Source organism: Stegodyphus dumicola, chromosome 4 (genome assembly GCF_044657685.1).
Source record: "Stegodyphus dumicola isolate Sdum_Otavi_A_Nest chromosome 4, ASM4465768v1".
NCBI lineage: Eukaryota > Metazoa > Arthropoda > Arachnida > Araneae > Eresidae > Stegodyphus > Stegodyphus dumicola.
The window spans coordinates 241,038,833-241,062,823 of record NC_140771.1 but is presented as its reverse complement, the minus strand read 5'-3'; the positions used below and the strand labels follow the sequence as shown (position 1 = coordinate 241,062,823).

The 23,991-nt window shown below is 33.3% G+C and overlaps 1 protein-coding gene across 5 annotated transcripts in view; it reads right to left on the bottom strand.

Moving 5' to 3' along the window:
• Nucleotides 1-1,947: 1,947 nt before the first annotated feature.
• LOC118192048 (calpain-9-like) overlaps nt 1,948-23,991 on the bottom strand; it is a 390,870-nt gene continuing 368,826 nt past the window's right edge. For all 5 annotated transcript variants that reach the window (XM_085816136.1, XM_085816138.1, XM_085816135.1 and 2 more), the window contains 4 exons: nt 16,380-16,458; nt 10,931-11,044; nt 8,940-8,995; nt 1,948-5,036 (listed from right to left, as the gene is read on the bottom strand). In XM_085816136.1, coding sequence (XP_085672262.1) covers nt 5,010-5,036; nt 8,940-8,995; nt 10,931-11,044; nt 16,380-16,458 — 276 coding nt within the window. In that variant the 3' untranslated portion in view covers nt 1,948-5,009. The remainder of the gene's footprint in view (nt 5,037-8,939; nt 8,996-10,930; nt 11,045-16,379; nt 16,459-23,991) is intronic.

Sequence of the window (23,991 nt, the reverse complement as noted above, 5' to 3'; positions counted from 1 at the left end):
AATATTGCTATTAAGTTATTTTCTTTAATTTTTTCACCTACACTACGCAGCTTTTCAGCCAATTCCAGCACTCTTTTAATATGTTTCTGCAATTAAGTACTTTCATTATATCAAATAGGGGCCCACCAGCGGCTGAGCGTTAAAGTCGCTGAACACTGGTAGTTCGATCCGAGGCTCGAATCCCGCGAACGGGCTGGGTGCATGGGCGTTCGCCGTGTATAACGTGTATACGAGCCAGTTTCCCTTAGAAAGACCTCCACGAAGGCATCCCTCTTCTTAGGCAGATAGCCCTCGTGTGCCTTGCCATAACTAAATACACACACATTATATCTAATAGAGCATAATTTTCTAAGAAGGATTGGATGGATTATTCAATTGTGGCAAAGCACACGAGGGCTATCTGCCTAAAGGGAGGGATGCCTTCGTGGAGGACTTTCAAAGGAAACTAGCTCGTATACACGTTACACATGGGAAAAACCACGAAAATGGACATGCAGCCAGCCTGTTCGCGGGATTCGAACCTTGGACCGAAGTTCCAGTGTTCAGCGTCTTTACCGCTCCGCCGCTGGTGGGCAATTTTCTAAGAAGAAATAACTTGTTTGTTAAATTGTCACGTTCATGAAGACATTTTAATTCTGCCATACTTCTTTTGCAGATTTACTATGCAAAACGTGCATAATTTACAAATCTGAAATGTTTAGGCATATTAAAGCTTTAGCTTTACGGCCGTTTTTAAATCAAGTATGAGAAACAATTTCTGGTTTTTCTTGGAATACAGCAGCATTTAAACCTTCTTTTATTAGAAGTTGTTCTATTTTAAATTTCCAGGCTGAATAAACATCGGTTAACTTTTCTGTATAAAATTATTCTTTTAGAATAGTCATAATTATTCGTTACAATTATTCTTTTAAACTTTGTAACTAGCATTTTCAACAACAAGTTTCAATACTGTATGCCCCTGGAATCTTACAACATTTCAATTCTAGAATTTCATTGTTTAAAAGCATTTCAACTTATTAACTTAATCAGTCTCATAATCACCTGTTCTGTTGTGCATGAGTACGTTTCCTATATTTAGCGCATTTTTAATCCAAGAATGATAAGTCAAAATAACTACGAAATCTTTATTTAGAAGTATGAGAATTCTGTTTAAGTTAAGTAGAATACCAATTCAAGTAAAAGTTTTCACAGACATTAGAAATTGAAGTACTAAAAACAATAATTTACATAGAACCACCATCAGTCATAAATCATAAGGCTTAACTATTTAGGCTATAAAATATTTCTCCAGCCTTCTTAGCGTGCCTTCGAGGTGTAGTGGTCTGCACGTTCGGCGCGTATTCGAGAGGTTCGTGGTTCGATTCTCGGCAAGGGCATTGCTCAATTTTCATCTCTTCTGCTTCGAAATACCTGATTCTCTACAGTGGCGCCCGAACTGTGAAGGTTGGTGGATGATGGTTCTCCACCACCAGGATTTAGCGATTGGGTCCCTTAAATCCCCAGTCGCCCTTTAAAAGGGAAAGTATATAAGGTATTTTTCCTGCCTTCGTAGTGTAGTGGTCAGCACGCTTGGCACGTATTCCAGAGGTACGTAGTTCGAGTCCCGGCGAAGGCGTTGCTTATTTTTCATTTTACCTGCTTCCAAAAAATCCTAATGTCTCTACAAGGCAATAAAAAAGAAAATGAACATACTTTGACACAGTACCTGAAAGAGTGAAGCACTAAATAAATCTTTGGCCCGGGTACGCGTAGCTAAGGTGAGAGTCGAATGCACACCGACCTTCGCTTTCTCTCGCCAATATATATCTTGGCGAGCGTTCGTTTTATATGCTTTTGAGTTTCATTATGCAAAAATACCTAAATTTATGTTAACAAAAAGACACTTATTCTGTAGTTTCTAAAATCTAGTTAAGTCTAATCTAATAGCTTAATAAACTAAAAACTGAATAATAAAAGACAAAGATAAAATAATTTTATTCAAGTAAAATTTTTATATACAAATTATAAGATTTTTCTTTTATATGTACAATAAAATAAATTAAATGATTGCACATTACAACTTCCATTACAGACGACAGTTCATTGCCGGCTCTTATAAATGTAAAGGACTGGCATTATACAGAAAAAATACAATAACATGGTATCCTTCAATCAACAGTTCCTTCTAACGAATCTTCGAATAAAAGTGAATTATGCATTCCATATATTGAATATAGTTTTTACTAAAAGTATGGGCCAGTGCCTTAAGGAACTGATGGAGAAAACTCTACTTGTAGCCAGTCATATTCAGTGTAATAATGGACGCAAATATATGTTTAGGACTAGGCTATACTGTTCCATACACTTGAGTTACACATTTGCTATATAAAATGTCACTGGAATTTTTAAGTTTTGCATCGATGAAAATCTCTGCCGCATAAAAAAGATTAAAAGATTATAAAATCTCTAAAATACAAATGTGTGTTTCTCAGTCATTATTTTTTTTATTGTTTCTTGAACCTTCTTTAATAAAGACATTATTTATACAGGGTATTTGATAAATGCAAGTAGAGGGTTTATTTCATCAGTCATCATATATTGACTTCCAATTATACAGTTTCTCAATAGGTCAAAGAATTGTTTTAAAAACAGTCCGAATTGTATGGCTAGAAACCTCAAAACGTTTTGTCTGGCTAAGCATTTTAGTATGGCTCTTAATATTTTTGCGAGGATCCTTAATTTAACTTTTTTGTGTAGCTTTTAACCCTTTTGTATAGCTCGTATAAATATCTTTGTATTCCTCCACCTTTTTTTTGGTACGAATCTTAATCTTGTTATTAATATTTTTATATTCTTTCTTAATATTAATTGACTCTTAATCTTTTTGTATAGTTACTTAATCATTTTGTGTGGCTCCAATAGAACTTACTTTTACTGTAAGTTAACAGTTTTTAAAAATTAACATGCAAAATTAACGGTTAAATATTAGAGAATAAAGTTACCTATTTAAATTATTTTTCAGTGTCTAATATCTAGACATACCGACGCTTCTTTACTTAGATCTCCAAAGAAGATACAAAACAGAAGTCACTCATTTTGGTTACTAATGGTTCTGTATTAAGTAAAATAGTACACATTATTATACTGGTAACTGGTACCAATGAAAGTTTTAATTGTGCATATCTCCGCATATTTTACAAATACGAATACACTTGTCAGGATTAGTTAAAATCCTTCGATTTCAAGAACGATCAGACTCCTCTTATTCTTCCGGAGCAGAATCATTATCGCTTCTGAAGTGCAAAAATGTTATTGCTCATGTAGAAGAGAGACCTATGCCCGATCGCGATCGAAATTCATAAAATTTTGATCAAAAGCTATACCATTCTAAGATTTCTTCTTTGCCTAATTTTAAATTTTGCGCTTGCCGACCAGAAGGAAAAGTGATGGTTAGTGACTCTTTCTACCGTACCGAAGAGTTGAATCTCGGAGAAGGCATGGGAGTAATTTGTCCGTGCCTTCATAGAAAGCAACGGTGGCTCACCTGTTACGTGGCTCTTCAACGGTGGCTCATCTCTTCATTTAGAAGAGACAACCGCTTCTGAACTTAGCAGTAGCCAGTGCCTATAAATGGCTAGAGACCACCTCTAGAATAAAAAATGTGCACTAGAACGTTTCTCTTCCAGTCATTGAAAAACAGTGAATATTTTTCTATACTCAGTTTTTGTGGGAGCTACATAAAAATTTTCGTTATATACTGGCAGCTATATAAAAATTACTCAGAGATACTCCAGAAATTCTCTAACCACGATGTTGGAAACGTTCTCCTAAAATTTTTCTATCTTATTTCGGAAAACTCTGTATTTGGAAGTACACTTATTGAGTTGTGTATCTTTAAGATAAAAAGGCTTGCAGCCACTCTTTATCGAGTATCATATACATCTCTATATTATAACAATTATTTTTTTGAAATCTTAAAAAAATTCTTTTCATATTTAAATGAATATAAATATCAAATTTTAACTCATTTGTTTCAATGACTAGGAGCATTTATAATATAATCCTTGAATGAAACGTAAATATTTTGCTTAAAAGTCTTCAATTTCAGAAACAATGCAGAACTTTAATACTACCAATGCATAAAATGGAAGCTAATTCCATTCCATGTTACACCGGCAAAATATGAAATCCGGTATTCTATAGAATACCTAGGCATTTTATAGAATGCCGAAAATTGGCCGGCCCAATGTATGAAACGATTAATATTTCACACCTTGACTAGGCATTCCACAGAATAGCAGGCGACAAAACGGAAAAATATGAAATAATCTGCATATTACAAAGAATACTTAGGGAAAGTGTATAATAATGCGCGCAATGTATTGGCAGTTGTAATGAATGTGACAGAGGATAGTTTCAACAAACTTCGAACTTCTGAAAGAATTTTTAAACATCTATATAAGAAATCACAGTTCCTTTTATGTTCTAACAACTTACTTAGAATTGAAGGTATTCCTGAGATTCCTCTCTGGCCAGTTGCAATTGCTCAGTCCGATGGATGTGGCCAAGGATTCGTCAAGTATGTGTGTAAATCAAAGTGCCAAAATACGAATTGTCTTTGAAAAGCCTACCATGTTGTAACAAATAGGCTAATTTTAATTTCTTATTTTTATATGATTTTTTTCTTTAATAAAGAAAGAATATACAGAATTAGCCGATAATTCATGTGATAAGACCTGCTAGCAAACAACGTTGGTAACTTCAAAAAACGGTTGTCGAATTCACAGAAAATAGCTCATATGTTAACGCTTATTGAAATGTATTCTATAAATTCTATATTGTAGCGTATTCTAGTTGTTTGGCAGAGGAGAGGTTGCCCAAAGATAAATGATGAAATATTCCTTGTTTATTCTTTGGTGCTTAGTCTGATCATTAAATGGTAGAACTGAAACGTAACATACAAGCGTTATCAGAAAACGAACATGAAATAAGAGGATGTATCCATGAAGCCAAAGTTGCGAAGAGAGAGATCAGGAATACACAGTCAGTAGTATCATCTGAAAAAAAAAAGTTTAAAAAAATTAATAAAATCTTTAAATTTTGTAAACAAAATAACCACATTCACTCGCTTATTCAATCCCCCTTTCTTACTAATTTTACCGCATGAAAACTGACAGAGGAAAATTATGCGAATAATTTAATTTTTGAAAGGTGTTGTTGCAGTAAGAACATAACAAATGAAAAGCAATCATTGAAAAACTACCGACAAAGTATTATTTCTTTAAAAGAAACCTATATTCTAATAAGAATTCATAGTAATATTAACATTGCAGTATCTACTAAAATATCCTCATTTCTACTTCTTTGTATCCAGAATCTCGTTTCCTGTTATTGTTATTCACTGATACCCCCTAGGCCTCAAATCGTTTATTGAAATTGTTTTATTACCCCAAACGGGCAATTTTCCCAGGAAGGGCTATTAATTTGGCATTTAGCATCATCCACTATAAAAAGGGCATTTCACTTTTCAAATTGTTGCCACCAAATATTAGAGGCCTGCATTATATTTAAAGAAATTAAATAATGAAGAATCTGCATGAACGTATGTATTTTCTCGCATTGTGAAAAAAAACAACGGTACCTAGAGACATCACATTCTGAATAACGTAGTCCTCCACTCGAATATGAGCATCTGGAAGCCCAAATTTGAAATTTGTTTTATTATTTATTTCTTATTTTGTAAAACTTTAGCGAATTTTTCATTAACAAACTTAACGATTTAAAGATTCAATTATTCTGTGATATTGCTGTTGAATTGAATTTTACGGTTTAAGTGCGAAGACCATGATATTTAATAAATAAAGGTAACACAGAAAACGTTAAAAAACGCCCCTTTAAACGTAATATAAAACCTGAAAGATTTTAGAATTTTTCATTTTTTGTATTTATTTATTTTGTTATTTATTTTATCATTTACTGAAATTGCTATCTGTGTCGCCTTTTATAAGGCTGCAAGTTATCGTTACCAACACTGTTTTTCGCGTTTTCACCGTTCACTCTGTCCTGCCATGTGCAATGATGTTCATAACCATTAAAAGTATTATTAAATAGTCCCGTTTGTCTTGAAGCTTTTCACAATCATTGCTTCATCAATTAAAGTCCATGCGTCCAAAATTCATAAGCAAATTAATTAGTGAGATGATAACAAACACCACTACGTAAATAAACTGATTTTAAAATTTAAGGTAGCTTGCTTTCTAAACGCTTCGAAGATGTTGAAAATTACGCGAACAGTTAGAAAAATTTCAAAACCTTGAACTAAAATGCTAAGGGAAAAGTCCGGTGAGGGAGAAAAGATACCCGAGTAAATACACTATATACCTTATTTAATGATTTCAAACAGTAGATTAATAAAATAATTAATTAACATATTATTTATATGTATAATTTATAGTATCCTTAAAAGATATTTTTTCAAAATTTTGCAGAATATTTCAAACATGTTCAGGAAAAAAAAAAAAAAGAGAGAGAGAGAGAAAAGGAAAAAAAAAAAAAAGAAAAGAAAAGAAAGAAAGGGGGGAAAAAGAAAGAGAAAAGGGGAAAAAAAAGAAAGAAAGGAAAAAAAAAAAAAAAAAACATTCAACAAAGATTATTTCATAATATCTAAGAAAGAATGTTTAAGAATGATAATGGATTAAAAAAGCTATTATAACACAATTATAAAAGATAATCTGGTGGGAATAGTAGTTAATAAATATGAGATATTATTCAAATTTCAGGCATATAAACCGTACATTACATACCGAAATAAAACGTAATATTTTAATGCGACAATTACTATTTGATATTTCCTTCACGTATTCAAATAGTGAGTAGTGTTTAATGAAAAAACGTATCCTTTCTGTCATCGCTACCGGATTCAGAAATGTATGTATGTATGTATGTATGCGCGTGCATATGTACGTATGTATGTATGTACACCCACCCAAAAATGCATAAGTACGTACTTATATAAATGCATTCATGAATATATAATGCATTTCTAAATCCAATATCGATAATAGAAGAATACAGCGGAAAAAAAGTTAGCAATGAATTTCACTTCAGTATTTTCTTTAATAGAAAATTAATACTTAAATTTATCCAAAAACATAGTAACTCATAATAAATATTAAGAATGGCTTCTGAAAAACTCTGAGCTGCTTTTGAACAGAAAAGCCCATTAATGTATCTGCAATAATATCTCCGAACACGGATAGTTCGGTTAGGTTATTTAGACATCAAAGCACTAAAACAAGGCATGCTTTCGTGGAAGCTGTTGTAAGGGAAATTGGCTCGTATCCACAACCACATGTGAAAAAGCTATGAAAACACCTACTCAGTGAGCCCATTCATCGGGGTTTGAACCCGGGTTGAACTATCAATATTCAGCAGTATTAACCCCATGGCTACTGGTTCGCCCAAGAATAGTTCCATACGTGATCAAATCCTGGGAAATATGTTCAGCTCCATGGGAGTTTCATTCCCCCTCCCTATAACACGAATCTAGCCAATTTTCTTTTAGAAAGTCTTCCACGAAAGCATTTCTTTCCTTATGCAGCCAACCTTTTGTGCTTTGCTATAATTCAAATGTCATAAGTAAAAGTCAAAATTTTCTCATCTATATATATTTTTATTCATCTGACTGCAAAAAGCTACGACACATAATGTTTAGTCAAATACGACAAAATAAAACACCCTTCTGGATTTTTTTTTGAACATTTAATACAATTCTGTTCATAGAGTTATGTTAGAGAGAGTTCCTGCATTTCAACGCCCACCAGCGGCCGAGCGGTAAAGTCGCTGAACACTGGTTGTTCGGTCCGAGGTTCGAATCCCGCGAACGGGCTGGCTGCTTGGGCGTTTTCGTGGTTTTCTCCATGTATAACTTGTATACGAACCAGTGTTCCTTAGAAAGTCCTCTCCGAAGGCATCCTTGGGCAGATAGCCCTCGAGGCTTTGCCGTAATCACACACACACCTACACTGCAACATCGCAATTTTAAAAACGAGGGATCTCTTTTTCTGTACACAACAAATCAAAAAACTCTCCAATTTGTGCAGCGGATTTTATTTTGAATATCACTCATAACACAACGCTACAAATTTAATGAGCTTAACTTAACTTTTCTTAAAATCATGACAACTTTCGGTACATCGCGAGCGACTCCTCGGACTAAAAATGGCGGCAGCTGATACTCTGTGATCATGATTACCAGCATCGCAGCCAAGCTCGTGAGAGGCAACGTCCTTCATGAAAGCATCCCTCTCCTTTGGCAGTTAGTCCTTTTGCAAGCTCACGTATTTTGCTATAACACAATAATCCAATCCAGCTACTTGTAAAGCTTCTATTATTCCATAAGTATAAAGAATTCTAGAATTCATCACAATCTATGTGCAAAAAGCAACTCTCGATATCTTGTAATCTCTTGATGTCGGTGTTCCAACGATACTTGGGTTTTAAGTTTGTCGTTATTTAGAAAAAAGGAACCATTTTTAATTAAAAAGTTTAAAAAGAAAAAGAGTTCCTTTTATCCTACTCAGAGTCTTTCTATGAGTTCCTATTGATAGGAATTCATAGGACAGTTAGTTCTTATAGTCGCTTGGGTTGACTACGTCAGACAAGTGAACATAAGTAACAATAACAAGTAAAACAAAATTTCCACTTGGTAGAACGCAATACTTAGTAAAACCAGTTCTGAAAGTTTGCAGTTAAAATCTTCATATTACATTTAGCTTAAAATATATGTTTTCTTTTTTAAAAAAGAAATTTTTCTTTATAATTCATTATAATTCAGGTTAGTTTTTTTATTATTGAGATAACATGCATGTTGAAGCACTGTTTATAACAGTTTCTTAAATTAGAATCTAGTAATATTGAAGTCTAAAAAAATCTTTTTAACAAAATAAAGGATTATATACCTCTTCTAATGTCATTCCATTCTCTTTCATTTTCTTTTCAACTGTGGTGAATCTCTCTGCAAGACACAAGGTCAAACAATGAAAAAAAAAAAAAAAAAAAAAAAAAAAAAAAAAAGCAATAAAGTAGTAGCTTAAATTTATTTTTAACGACTTGCTAAACGATTAATCTTTGAAAAGCATACTTTGCTACAAATTTCTACAGACGATCCATTATCAATATAGTGAATCGTTTACAAACACATTACTTTATATTCAAGACCATTACTTTCAAAATAAGAATTCAGAAAATGGATAGTATTAATTTATAAGATATGTAGTAATAATTAAAATAACACGTCGAAGAACAAAAATACTATAGCAACAAGAATGAGCGTTAAGTTGCGTAAACTTGCTGCGCTAGTTTCGAAGGTTAAACAAAGCCTGCTTCTTCAGTTGCAGGGCTGAAAATGACGGAGGAGAATCATGCACCCTCGCAATACAAACGGAAAAAAAAATCCAAATCTTACAGCTGAGGAAGAGGAAATAAAGCCAATGGTGCCATATATTGGCAAAAAGTGCAAACAGCTATGAAATAGTCTCTTGGAATCTAGAGGTCTCTTGGAAATTTAGAATATTCATAATCAGTGCTAGTTAATGATCCTAATTTTAATTTACTTTTATCTTCTTCTTTTCACTTTTTGTCAACAGATGACGCCATAAGCTTTATTTCCTCTTCCTTAGCTGGATCTTTTTTGGAAATTTTTGTCTATTGTTATTGAGTGCATACATGCAATAACAAGCACTCAAGAACAATAGACAAAATAGTCAATAGACAATAGTCTTCGTTATTTTCACGCCTGGCAGTTGAAGATATAGATTCTAATTAAACTTCGAATCTACAGCTTTGCAAATTTACGCTTACGCTGATTCGTAGTGCTATGTTATCTTTAACGTAAAACATGTAATTTGTGACAAAAAATTAAGCAGAAACAAGTCTTGCTTTATCAATTAATATAAAGAGGAAACAAAGAACACGATATAACGCAATATTAAAAAATCTGATACGGACAGCCTATGACTTCCTCCAACGGCTCATTGAATTAAGCACAATTTTTGCTACACCTCGTTGAAGCTTATTTCGCATTAAAAAAATTTAGTTCTCACTTCGCGGCAAAACAAAAATACATAAAGACTCAGAAAGACCTCCATTACCATTTGTAAAATACAGAAAACATAAACATCAAATACAAGTTTAAAAGAAAAAAACGACTTTTGAAATTAGAGTTTCTAGGCCAAAATAAACAATTCGGCCATCGGGCAGGAAGACGAAATTTTCGGTGCATAAAACTTTCAACATAGCGTTTGCTCCCACTGGGCAAAAAGACACTTAAGATGGTGGCCCAACTGACTTAATTCATTATACAATTCACAGTTTCAAATGCAAACAAACAGCCGCCACGTTAGGCCTAGCCACCACTTACACTATTAAATTCCTGATAATTCTAAAACTATTGCACACAGATTAATTAAAGGTATAAAAACCTTAACCGAAATATACGAACAATTTAATTCGTTCACTTTTAAAATAAACTTGCACAATTTACCAACACATAAGAATTTAAAAAAAAAAAAAATGAGTTCATCGAACTGGGTAAGAGGAAGAGTATATAAGTACTATATGGTTGGTGCGGCCGATTGCAACAAAAAACGAAAGTGGCCAACTAGGTATTATAGCAGTCCCCATATACAAAATTCTAACGTTCTACGGCTAATTGTTTTTGAGTTATGCGAGATACATACATATGCCACAAAAAAATTCTTTCTGAATCCATTTTAAATCTATTTTACAATCCGTTTTGGAAAATACCGTCCTTTATTCTATCGAATCGTTCAATTGCATTCGAGATATTCAATTGCATTCAAAATAGAAATTTTCGTTAAAACATCTTACGCTAAATTTTGGCGATTATAATACATCCTTTACTTCGTTCAAACAAGTAAAAAGCACTCACCATGGGCTAGATAAAGTTTGACTAGAGCGACCAGAAAGGCTTCTGAAGTAAGTACGCTGTTCTTCGTGAAACGTAAAACAGCGCATTCAAGCACTTTGTTACTGACAGTGAGACCTAGGAAAAAATGCAAAAGAAGCAATATTATAAGAAAGAAAGTTATTTTAGTTAATTAATTGCAACATTATGTGAGCTAATAATATGAACTTTTGATAAAATCTTAAAATTTATTAATACGAAGACGTCATTTCTTGTACTCTTCTAAAAATTTATGTAATGTTTTTCTAAGAAAACAAAAATTAATAGGATACCTGTATTAGACGAAACCTTTTCTTGCATTAAGTGAAGAGACAATCACATGATTAGTTGCAAAATACTACATATCAAAGAAAAAGCAACTGTTGGTAATTATCAGATTTAACAGTTCTTATATGTGGGCCGAAATTAGGTATCTCGAATATAACGTGAAAGAGAAGAAAGTTCAGGGTAACGGAAGTTTTCTTTTCAGAAAAATTTTAGAAGAACAATTCATAAGAAATTAACGACGTAGAACACACATTAAAAAACATTAAATGTTATATCAATATTTTTTTTTAAGTTTTCACTATAAAAATTTAAATGCTGTCTTTTAGTTAAATACGTTATAGAAACACAAATAATGTTCTATTACGTATAACAATAAATTAAGTAAAATAAAATTTATACTAATTTTCAAAACTGTATCTGAATTTATTCCCAAGAAAACGATACACAAATATATAAAAATTAAACCTTAACTAAATTATAAAAAGTATGCATGTTTAAAAATAAAACTAAATCTATAAAAATAAAAAAAAAATCTGAAAGCTTTCAGATTTTACCTTACGCCCAAAGGGGTGTTTATTTAACGTTTTGTGTATTACCTTCATTTAGTAAATATCATATTCTTCGCACTTAAACCATAAAATTCAATTCAACAGCAATATCGCAAAATAATTTTAAAAAGCAAGCATATCTTTAGAATTTCCGATACACAGTCTCGCGCGCTGGAGATAAAAATGTTGTTTTTTCCCCCCTTTTTCGTATAGTGTTGCCATTGCTCGTTTTGAAATCCTTGAGTTTGTTAATCAAAAATTCGTTAAAGCTTTACTAAATATGAAATAGATAATAAAACAAATTTCAGATTCCGAATTCGGGCTTCCAGATGCCCATATTCGGTGGAGGATTACGTTATTCAAAATTCGATGTCTCTAGGTACCGTTATTTTATCACAATTCGAGAAACATACATACATTTATGCAGATTCTTCATGATTTAATTTCTTTAAATATAATGCAGAGCTCTAATACTTGGTGGCAACAATTTGAAAAGTGAACCGGCATTTATAGTAAACCAACGCAAAATGCCAAAACGAAATTAGTCCTTCTGGGCAAACTGCTCCTTGGACTAAAAATTCCTAATAATAATTCATAAATATGATACTGGAAATTTTTCGCGGTTACAATACTTCCTTTGGTTCATACAAGGAAGTAAGAAGTAGTTAGACTGATCAATATTTTTCACAGTAAATCAGTAAAGAAATGTTTTTACTTTACCTCTTAACCTCATAAAGCTTTTTCTAAACAGATATTTTATTTTTAGTTACGTAAAAATGCAAACATTTCGCACTTTAAATTTGTAAGGCACTTGGATATGGTCTGATATTTTAATATTAAATATTTCGGTCAATTTTTTATGTACCGGTGTTAGACTTGTTTTATTTTATATTTATGACGACAACAGGATTTAAAAAAAAAATAAGTATAAGGACCGCAGAAACGTAATTATTATAAAAATTAGATATCATAATTTCATAAAATTTATTTCTCTAAATGTAGAAGTCTAAACAAGACTCTGAGTCATTTAAAACGTTTTTATGACTGGAAGTATATATTGCGAAAGTAAAAACTGGTTAAGAGATTTTGTAGCGACGGTGTATATTTACCTGATTTATAATAACTTGATGGTTGCATAATTTGTTCTCGGGGATCTTCCCCTCTCTCCCGAAAAAAAGCAAATGTACATTTATGTGCCCCACTGTATATGTTTAAGCATATGTTGAGTCATTAACTATATGTGTGATTCAGAAAAAGTCGCAACGATATGCATGTAGGCAGCGAGATCAAAACGTTTAAGATCAAACTCTAGTATACTAGAGTATAATACCTTTTCGTACATTTTGCACACACACAAAATTTGGGACAGTTCTATATTTCTTGTTATACTGAACCGTTGGACGAAATTTAATTTGCGTTTTTCATGCTTCGAAAGCGTGACTTAGTATATATTATATTTATATGTATAGCACTATTCTAACACAGGTATTTTGACACAAAATCGGGCTTTTTCTGAAATGATATACCGAATTTTTTCTCGTATTTCTACTCTACTACTACAAATTTTTAATAGAAATTTAAAAATTTATACTGGAGCGTATTTTTAAGTTTGAGCCAAGAATGGCACTTGGCGAAATTCTTAATTCATGGCAACCTAATTTCCTTTTCCTTTCGCTGTACATGAGACGAAAAAGAAGTACCTCGTTAATTCTTTGAAATAATTTTAATAAAGTGAGTAAACCATATTTGGCGTTATTATCGCTTAGAACAAATATTTTAAATTTGAAAACTCGCTAGTGTATAAATTCATGCAAATCTTGGGAAATTTTTCAATAAAAAATTTTAATGTTTTGCAGCTATGCCTACTTTAAGGTGATGGTAAAAATTTTGTATTTATAAAAATTACTAAAAAATACAAATTTAAAAAAACAATCAGAATATAAAATTACTAAAAAATACAAATTTTAAAAACGAATCAGAATATAGCTGTGAATTTTATTTGGATTCAATCTAAATTTCGAACTATGAAAGAATGAATCAAGTTTAATTTAAAAAAACCTGATATGTACACCACATGACTTCCTTGTACGGAATATTAAATTATACACAATTTCTCTTGCATTTCATTTAAACTCATTGGATTGAATGAAATCGACTTCGTCGATAGCGCATAAACCACAACGGAATAAATGAACTCTTTAAAATTCGTTTACCATAAGGACACTCTAGTCCTAGATTCACTTAACAGCTTTACATTTCATTCATATTTTTAACACAGAATGCACAAAATTTATATCATCTTAAGAATTATCTAATCGTTCCCACATGTTCTATTCAAATACTATAATAAATCTAAAAGGATGCATAAAAGAAAGTAAGCAAACCACAACAAAAAAAGAAACAGTTTTTCAGAGACGATTCAGTATTTCTCATTCAATTAATTCAGTTTTCACTTCGCGACAAGGCAAAAATACATTAAAACTCAAAATATCGGTATTAAAAATTACGAAGTAAATCTTAAATACTTATTTCCTCAAAAAAATTCCAGAAAGGATTAAGCATGATTTAATTCGCAATAATAAATGAAGGCGTTATTTTTGTATTGCGAAGCTTAGTCTGTCTAGATTGGCAACAAATCTACAATTCTGCTGTTTCAAATGTAAACAAATATGCTCGTTATGTTATTTAAAACTGAACCGCACTTAAACAGCTTTTAAATCGTTGATAATTGTACAAATATTGCTTCCAGAATTACGAAAGGCATAAAAACTTTAACCGGAAGATAAAAACGACATAATTCAATCATTTTTAAAGCAAAAAAATGTACAATTTACAAACATATAAGCGTAAAGAAACTGAGATCACTGAGCCGGGTAACAGAGTGGATATATTTATAAATATATTTATATACGTTTGGCGCGGCCGATTGAAACCAAAATATGAGGTGCCCATTTACATGTTATAGTAGTCTTATATACAAAATTTCAACGTTCTGAGGCTACTCATTTGAAGAATTATCTTATCCTTGCCACATGTTCTATTCAAATACTATAATAAAGCTAGAACGATGTATGAAAGAAATTAAGCAAACAAAACAAAAACGAAACAGTTTTTCGCAGACGATTTAGTATTTCTCATTCAATTAATTGGGTTCTCACTTTGCGACAAGGCAAAAATACATAAAAACTCAAAATATCTGTATTGAAAATTACGAAGTAAATATTAAACACTTATTTCCTCGAATAAATCCGAGAATGGATTAAGCATGATTTAATTCGCAATAATAAATGAAAGCGTTATCTTTGTTATTTCGAAGCTTACTTTCTCTAGATTGGCAACAAATTTACTATTATAATGTTTGAAATGTAAATAAACATGGCCGCCATGGCAGAAATATTTAGGCTTAGCGGCACTTAAACAACTTTTAAGTTGTTGATAATTCTAAAACGATTGCATGCAGATTTACTAAAGGCATAAAAACTTTAACCGGAATATAAAAACAACAGAATTATATAATTTTTAAAGCTAAAAATGCACAATTTACGAACATATAAGAATACATACACTGAGATTACTGAGCTGGGCGAATATATATATAAATATATTTTTATAAGTTTGGTGCGGCCGATTGCAACCAAAATACGAATATTACATGTTATAGCAGTCTTATATACAAAATTTCAACGTTCTGAGGCTACTCGTTTTTGAGTTATGCGAAATACGTACGTACGCCACGAAAAATTCTCTTCAGAATTCCTTTTAAATCAGTTTTATAATTTTTTGGGGGAAAACGAGTTATTTATTCTGCCCTTACGTACAGATGGCACGCGGAAACAACGTTAAATTGCATTCGATAGCGGTCAAAATGGATATTTTCGTTGAAATATGATATCCGAAATTTTTCGCTATTACAAGACTTCCTTTTTATTTCGTACAAGGAAGTAAAAAAAGAGATTTTAATAAATACATAACAAATTCAATAAACATTGAGAAGCTAAAATTTTGAGAGCTAATTTTTAAAAAACTGCTCGTGCGATTTTACAAAGCTTGGCACTTTGGCATAATTTGAGTCGTAGAGTCAATATATATATATATATATATATATAAAAAAAAAAAAAAAAAAAAAAAAAAAATTATGCGTCCTTTCAGAAAAATTCCATTTTAGGGTCAGAATACCTACGCTAGAACGATGCTATATAAAAATTTAATATATAATCTAAATCGTGCTTTCGAGGCATTAGAAACGCAAGTTAAATTTCGTCAACCCGCCCGGTAGAACGGGAGATACAGAACTGTCCGATTTTTACTTGTGCGAGGTGTACAATATACGTCCGAGCTAAATCACCTATCGAGTCAGGGTCAGATTCGTAATACATCAATATCTGGAAACTTTCCTTTAAAGTTTAGCAGGATGTTAGCAAGTATAACTCAAATTATACATACTCATTCACATAACAGACAAGTTAATCAAGAGTGCTCTGGGATAAGCTTCATTTAATAGCAATCTAATGCAATTTTATAAATAATTATATCAAACTAATACAATTTTATAAATAATTATATCAAACTAATACAATTTTATAAATAATTAAACTCACCAGCATCCCATAAAAGGCCTCTGAAATTGAAACTGCTAGTTTTGCTTCTGTTGTTAGGATCATGCTTCGCAAATGCTGCCTGTAAATAAGACCGTCATTCTCAGCAAGAAAATGTGCATTTCACATAGAATTTATAATATATTTTGGTAACAATACTGAACTAAATTTCAAAAATAATAAATTTTTGTCACAAGACAGGATTTCAAAGATAAAGATGATTATATTGCTGAATAGGCTTTTATTTCTCTGAATACATTTAAACCTCAGTACACGAAATTATTTTGTTCCTGCAGCTCGTTCGTTTACCGAAATGTTAGTAAAGCGATGCCATTTTTCCTCATGGGAATTAAAAGGACGAAGAATGGATTAGTTGGTTCCCGGGCCACAAATGATTGCTTATTGAAACTTTACACCAGTAATTTGCTCATAAATTCATAACCTAAAATTATAATCAAAATAATGGATCATAAATGGGCATAGCCAAACATGGACATCATTAATTGTAAAACAAAAAAGGTAAAACACAATATCCCCACCCTCCAATGGCAGGCTGAAGCCATTTACAGGCTTTGGCGGGAAGTGGTGGTGTCTTTAATAATAGGTTAAGCCACCGTTGCCTCCTATGGTTTATTAGATTACGGCAAAGCCCTCGAGGGCTATCTGCCTTAAGGGAGGGATGCCTTCGTGGAGGACTTCAAGTGGAAAGGAGTCAAACAGCTTTGAAGGTGACAAGCCGACTTTAGCTAAGTTTCGTCCCCAATTTTGAGTGAGAGAACCCCGGGGGAGGAATCTGATGGTCTCCCACCTCTCATCTCCTACCACAGCCTGTCGAGAGAGCATTCGGCTCGCCGCGTATTTAGAGTTCCCTCATGACGCACAAACACTTTGCATTTACAAATATCCATGCCTTCTCCGACATTCGAATCTGAGACCTTTGGTACGGCAGTGAGAGTGCATTATTTCAATTAGTTCAATATAGTCTATTTTATTATCTATTACTGCCAATATCAGATTACGTAATATACAAGTGCTACACAGATATCGCATGTAATGTATAGCAATAATAAACTTTTAATCGTGACTCTTTTCTGCATGCAAGACTAATTTTTTAATGCAAATTTTCTTGTTATATTTATGCAATTAAGGGCCAGTAACAAAAAATCCTATAGCAGCTTTAGTGTAAAATATAATTTTGTACTTACGCAGAGCTAGGCATTCATACTCAAATTTTAAACTGTATCTGAATGCAATATCGTATCTGTAACTGTTAATTAACTTGCTAAGGAACCTAATCTATTTATTGCTCAATATTTTGATATCAGTTTAATAACGTGCATTATTGCTCCTTTTTGCTAGTATCAGCATGTTTTGTTTATCAATTTTTGTCTAATGCATCGTAGCGTTAAACTTAATGTTATTACGGCCGATGTAAGCTTAAATTGTCTTGACAGGGTACATGCGTGCGTGAGTGTAAATTTTGTTTGCTTGCGTATATTTTTGTAAATATGTATGTATATGTATGCATTTGTGTTTGCGTATTTAAAATATTGTATTTTTGCTGTATTACGAAGATTTTAAAAGTACTGCATAGCAGTGAATAACCCTTTTTACAGCAGTGAAGGATCTTAAACTTTATAATCATATCCATCAAAGATCTTACCGGCCTATATTTATGTAGCCCTGGTCGTAAGGATATACTTCCACTTACAAAAATGCCTTAAATGATGCAAACATTTATATTTTAGCATATTTAAATTTTAAAAAAATTCGTAAAGGTATAACGTATTTCTCCCGCCTTCCTAGCGTGCCTTCGTGGTGTAGTGGTTCTGCACGCTGGGCCGGTGTTCCAGAGGTCTGCGGTTCAATTCCCGGCGAAGGCGGTTGCTAATTTTTCATCTCTCCGGCTTTTTCCAATTAGCCTAATGTCTCTACAGTGGCGCCCGAACTAAAAGGGCGTTGGATGATGATTCTCCTCATCCAGGATTTGTCAATTGGGTCCCCTAAAAACCCCAGTCCCCCTCTAAAAGGGGGAGTATATAAGGTATTTCTCCCGCCTTCCTAGCGTGCCTTCGTGACGTAGTGGTTCTGCACGCTGGGCCTATATTCCAGAGGTCCGTGGTTCGATTCCCTGAGAAGGCGTTGCTAATTTTTCATCTCGCTTGCTTCCAAAAAAATCCTAATGTCTCTACAAACGTTTCGAAATTTAACATTTTTGTACATTTCCCCGTTTATTTTACCTGTACTTAAGAAAATTTTATACTCACTATAAAAAACTAAAACACAAACGTTTGAGTCCCGTACTTAAAGTTTGATCGAGATAAATTGAGGTATTTAATTTAAAGTTAACGTAAAGCCAAAACTTGAAGGACATACTTCATACTAAAGTTGGAGATCATATTTAGGGGCCGTACACAAACTGAACTCCGAAATGTTTGCTTTTTTTAACTTTGAATAAACCGTCAGTATGCAAACGGTTTCTGATGTTAATAAATTAAGTAACGAACAATTCAACGCCGATTGCCGTGAAAAGTATTGATCAATGTAATTTTTTTTTTTTCAAAATGATATCCTCATTCACAGAATATACGATTGACATGTTTTCTGTATTAGCACTTCAACAACCCGCAGAAATCAGCAGGGACAGGGACAGGGAAAAGTGGACGGAGCACCAGAACTTCGTCAATGACTTTTACAGGTGTTGCTCCGCCGCACTACTGTACCCCGCTGGGCTTTTAGTTGGCCCGCATCGGATGCTAGCCTACCAAGACATTTACATAGTAATTTTACATTAATATTAGACTTACGTATTGAATATACAATTACAAAGACATAGTATACAATTATTGCAAAGAAATTAACCTATTAACAGAAATCATAGAATCGCAGAAATCAGCAGTGCTCTCGCCGAGATTCGAACACTGGACTTCCCGATCGCGTGTAGGACGTGCTTCTAGTTACACCACGAGGGCAAGCGGAAAGGCGGGAGAAAATATCGCATAAATTAAAAACATAATTTGAAAAAATACCGCATCCAGATGTTTATTGAACAGTGTCTCATAATTTAATACTAACTCATATTGAATATGTAGAATTTACTATAAGATATTCCTTAAATACTCTCTAATTGAACTCACTAAAGCGTAACTCACCGAATGTACTCAACTCGCTGTCTTTAAGCTAATTGCCGAGAAGTAGCTATGCTTCTTCAGTACTAAATTGGCAAAGGGGAAAAGAGTTCTACAAATTTCAAGCCTTTGTGTTCCCATAGAGAGGTTAACGAAATTTCATTGGCTATTACAATTTTCAAAAAGTCTCCAATTAAACGACATTTTTCCAAAATGCCGAAAATTTGTCGCTGAGGTTTTCAAATCTTAAATTTGATATCTACTATCCGTATATCATTTATAGGTAAAATTAGCTTATCAGTGATTCGAGGATAAAAGCACAGAACACAGAGAGATTCTCTCGGCCGTTTTTCCTTCGTTGTTTTCTTCTTGTGTAATATAAATAGTTACCAGTTTTCTTTGAAACGTCTTCTACGAAGACCTTTCCTCTTAACCTTTGCATGTTCACCAAAATGACATGCGATTTTGTAATGATATAAAGATAAGGCCTATACTAATTCAGAAGTCAAACAACAAAAATCAGCGTAATATTTGCAAAATTTTCACAGGACTAGTTTCGATGGTTTTACCGAACCACCATCTTCAGCTGCAAAACCGCAAATGATTCGGCGTGTTATTGTGTCTTAATAAGGCCTATAGTCAAAAAATTACCTAACATCTTTTCATAACTAAAATTACACAAATGAAATAAGCATTACTTAACACACAAACGTGATTTTCCTCAATCAAGAGACAAGGATCATATCTAAACTTTTGGTTGTTATTTATACTTTTTTTTGTCTCTATTTTTTTTAACTCACTGTCGCTCGAAATAAATTTATTAATAACAGTTTAATCCGTAATATTTTTGAAAATTGTTCGCATAAGTTAATAAAATAACGAACTAGCCATCTATTTCTATTGCATTTTGGGCCCCCCAGTAGCCGGGCGGTAAAGTCGCTGACCACTGGAGTAGTTCGGTCCGGGATTCGAATCCGGGCGAACGGATTGGCTGCATAGGCGGTTTCGTGGTTTTCCTAATGTGTGATGTGTATACGAGCCAAAAAGTCCTCCACGAAGGCACCCCTTCCTTTAAGCAGATAGTCCCCTAGTGCTTTGACATCAATAAATAAACACAAACGAAGCGCATTCCGTTTTGACTGCGATTTAAACTTCTGAATAAAATGGAAAACTTCGATGACAATGTAGGGAGTGTATATGGGGACACATTATTTATTCATGACAACTTTGGTACGACTTAAAAATTTGCTTAAGAAAGAGAGAATTAATTTTGATATCGAATTCTTGGAAATAATGCGTATTCCTGTAAGCTTCCGAGTTTCACTTTACTAAATTTCAAGGAAACATATAAATTTGCACTATTCAATGTAATCTTTGAAGTTTTTAACTTCCGGTAAAAGTTTTTTCATGAATTTAATTTCGTTCTAAACTTGTGCTAAATGATTTCAGTTTCTGAAATCAAGTTTGAGCTCTAATTAACATGAGACTACTTTAATTCAAAAAAACAGGTTGTTAAATACTAGTTTGTGACTGGAAGTATTTTCGTTTAGCTACCAGAATATGGCAAAGTGAATGAAGTCTATCTGCCTGAGGGAACGGATGCCTTCTTAGAGGACTTCCTAAGAGAGACTGACTCGCATTCACGTTACACATGGGCAAAACCATGAAAAACAATCTTGCAGCCAGACTGTTCTTCTGGGTTCGAACCCAGGAAGAACTACACAGCATTCAGCAGTTTTTAATTGCTCAGCCATTAGAATCTGAAGTAAAAAACCTACAACCAGAGACTTCTAAAATAAAAATACTTTATTCCTAAAATAAAAATTAAAAATATTTCTTTCTATATTTCTTCTCCTAAAATAAAAAATATTTCTTTGTTTTGTAGAGTATCATTTATGTTTCTAAACTTATTCTTTGCGAAATTCATTTCTTATCAGACTCGTTTCCTTTTCCTTGCCAGAATGTAAATTTTTTAGCTCGCTCGATATTCAAATCAAGTAGAAAGAAGAAAGTGCTTAAAGGATGGGTTGGGAGGGTAAAATCCCAGCGTGCTCTGCCTGCTTGAAGACCACGTTGCTAAAGTTGATTCACTCGATTAGTATTCTGCGGTTTTCAGTTATTCTTGCCATTAGGTTTGTTACGCCGACTTTGATCAGAACCAGTTTGAGCGCTAATGTGAGCCGTTAGGCTGTATTTAATTGCATTAATTTTAGTTTATCCATTGCCTTTGTTTTAAGCCAAAACTTTTGGCTTCTGTAAGCACCAGTTGCTTCCGACTGTTAAAATTTATTTGGATTAATAAAAAGGTCCGTTACGCCGTCTCTGTGGTACTTATAAGATACCTTATAAGCCACAGAGACGGCGTTTGTTTTAAGCTGAAACTTTTGACTTCTGTAAACACCAGTTGCTTCCAACTGTTAAAATTTATTTGGGTTAATAAAAAGGTCCGTTGTGGTACTTATAAGATACCTTATAAGCCACAGAGACGGCATTTGTTTTGAGCTAAATCTTTTGGCTTCTGTAAGCACCAGTTGCTTCCGACTGTTAAAATTTATTTGGATTAATAAAAAGGTCCGTTACGCCGTCTCTGTGGTACTTATAAGATACCTTATAAGCCACAGAGACGGCGTTTGTTTTAAGCTGAAACTTTTGACTTCTGTAAGCACCAGTTGCTTCCGACTGTTAAAATTTATTTGGGTTAATAAAAAGGTCCGTTACGCCGTCTCTGTGGTACTTATAAGATACCTTATAAGCCACAGAGACGGCGTTTGTTTTAAGCTGAAACTTTTGACTTCTGTAAGCACCAGTTGCTTCCGACTGTTAAAATTTATTTGGGTTAATAAAAAGGTCCGTTGTGGTACTTATAAGATACCTTATAAGCCACAGAGACGGCATTTGTTTTGAGCTAAATCTTTTGGCTTCTGTAAGCACCAGTTGCTTCCGACTGTTAAAATTTATTTGGATTAATAAAAAGGTCCGTTACGCCGTCTCTGTGGTACTTATAAGATACCTTATAAGCCACAGAGACGGCGTTTGTTTTAAGCTGAAACTTTTGACTTCTGTAAGCACCAGTTGCTTCCAACTGTTAAAATTTATTTGGGTTAATAAAAAGGTCCGTTGTGGTACTTATAAGATACCTTATAAGCCACAGAGACGGCATTTGTTTTGAGCTAAATCTTTTGGCTTCTGTAAGCACCAGTTGCTTCCGACTGTTAAAATTTATTTGGATTAATAAAAAGGTCCGTTACGCCGTCTCTGTGGTACTTATAAGATACCTTATAAGCCACAGAGACGGCGTTTGTTTTAAGCTGAAACTTTTGACTTCTGTAAGCACCAGTTGCTTCCGACTGTTAAAATTTATTTGGGTTAATAAAAAGGTCCGTTGTGGTACTTATAAGATACCTTATAAGCCACAGAGACGGCATTTGTTTTGAGCTAAATCTTTTGGCTTCTGTAAGCACCAGTTGCTTCCGACTGTTAAAATTTATTTGGATTAATAAAAAGGTCCGTTACGCCGTCTCTGTGGTACTTATAAGATACCTTATAAGCCACAGAGACGGCGTTTGTTTTAAGCTGAAACTTTTGACTTCTGTAAGCACCAGTTGCTTCCGACTGTTAAAATTTATTTGGGTTAATAAAAAGGTCCGTTGTGGTACTTATAAGATACCTTATAAGCCACAGAGACGGCATTTGTTTTGAGCTAAATCTTTTGGCTTTTGTAAGCACCAGTTGCTTCCGACTGTTAAAATTTATTTGGATTAATAAAAAGGTCCGTTACGCCGTCTCTGTGGTACTTATAAGATACCTTATAAGCCACAGAGACGGCGTTTGTTTTAAGCTGAAACTTTTGACTTCTGTAAGCACCAGTTGCTTCCAACTGTTAAAATTTATTTGGGTTAATAAAAAGGTCCGTTGTGGTACTTATAAGATACCTTATAAGCCACAGAGACGGCATTTGTTTTGAGCTAAAACTTTTGGCTTCTGTAAGCACCAGTTGCTTCCGACTGTTAAAATTTATTTGGATTAATAAAAAGGGCCGTTACACCGTCTCAGTGATACTTATAAGATATCGTGGGAACTCACCAATTGTCTTTTAGGGTTCTGGTCTAAGTTTATGCTACATAAGAAGGACATACCCTATAATTTTACAGCATAGCCCCCTTTCATGGTGTTTGCAGCTATGGTAAAAGTTTGTCATCGATTTTTATACGATTTTCTGATAAGCTATTGAGCTAAGATTTTGCTTTTTTATACGCTCTTCTTTAGCTCATTCATGGTGTTGGCCGCTATTGGTTAAAAGTTCATCGCCGATTTTTATGCTGTTTCCTGTTAATCTATAGAGCTCAAATTTTGCATGACAATTATACAGTGGCATGAAGTGACGCTTTAAAAATTCGATTTGCATATATTTTTTAATTTAATGATGAAATGATTTTTCGCATATAGCTTTTAACTGTAAGATTTTAAGTTAAACTAACCAAGTTTCT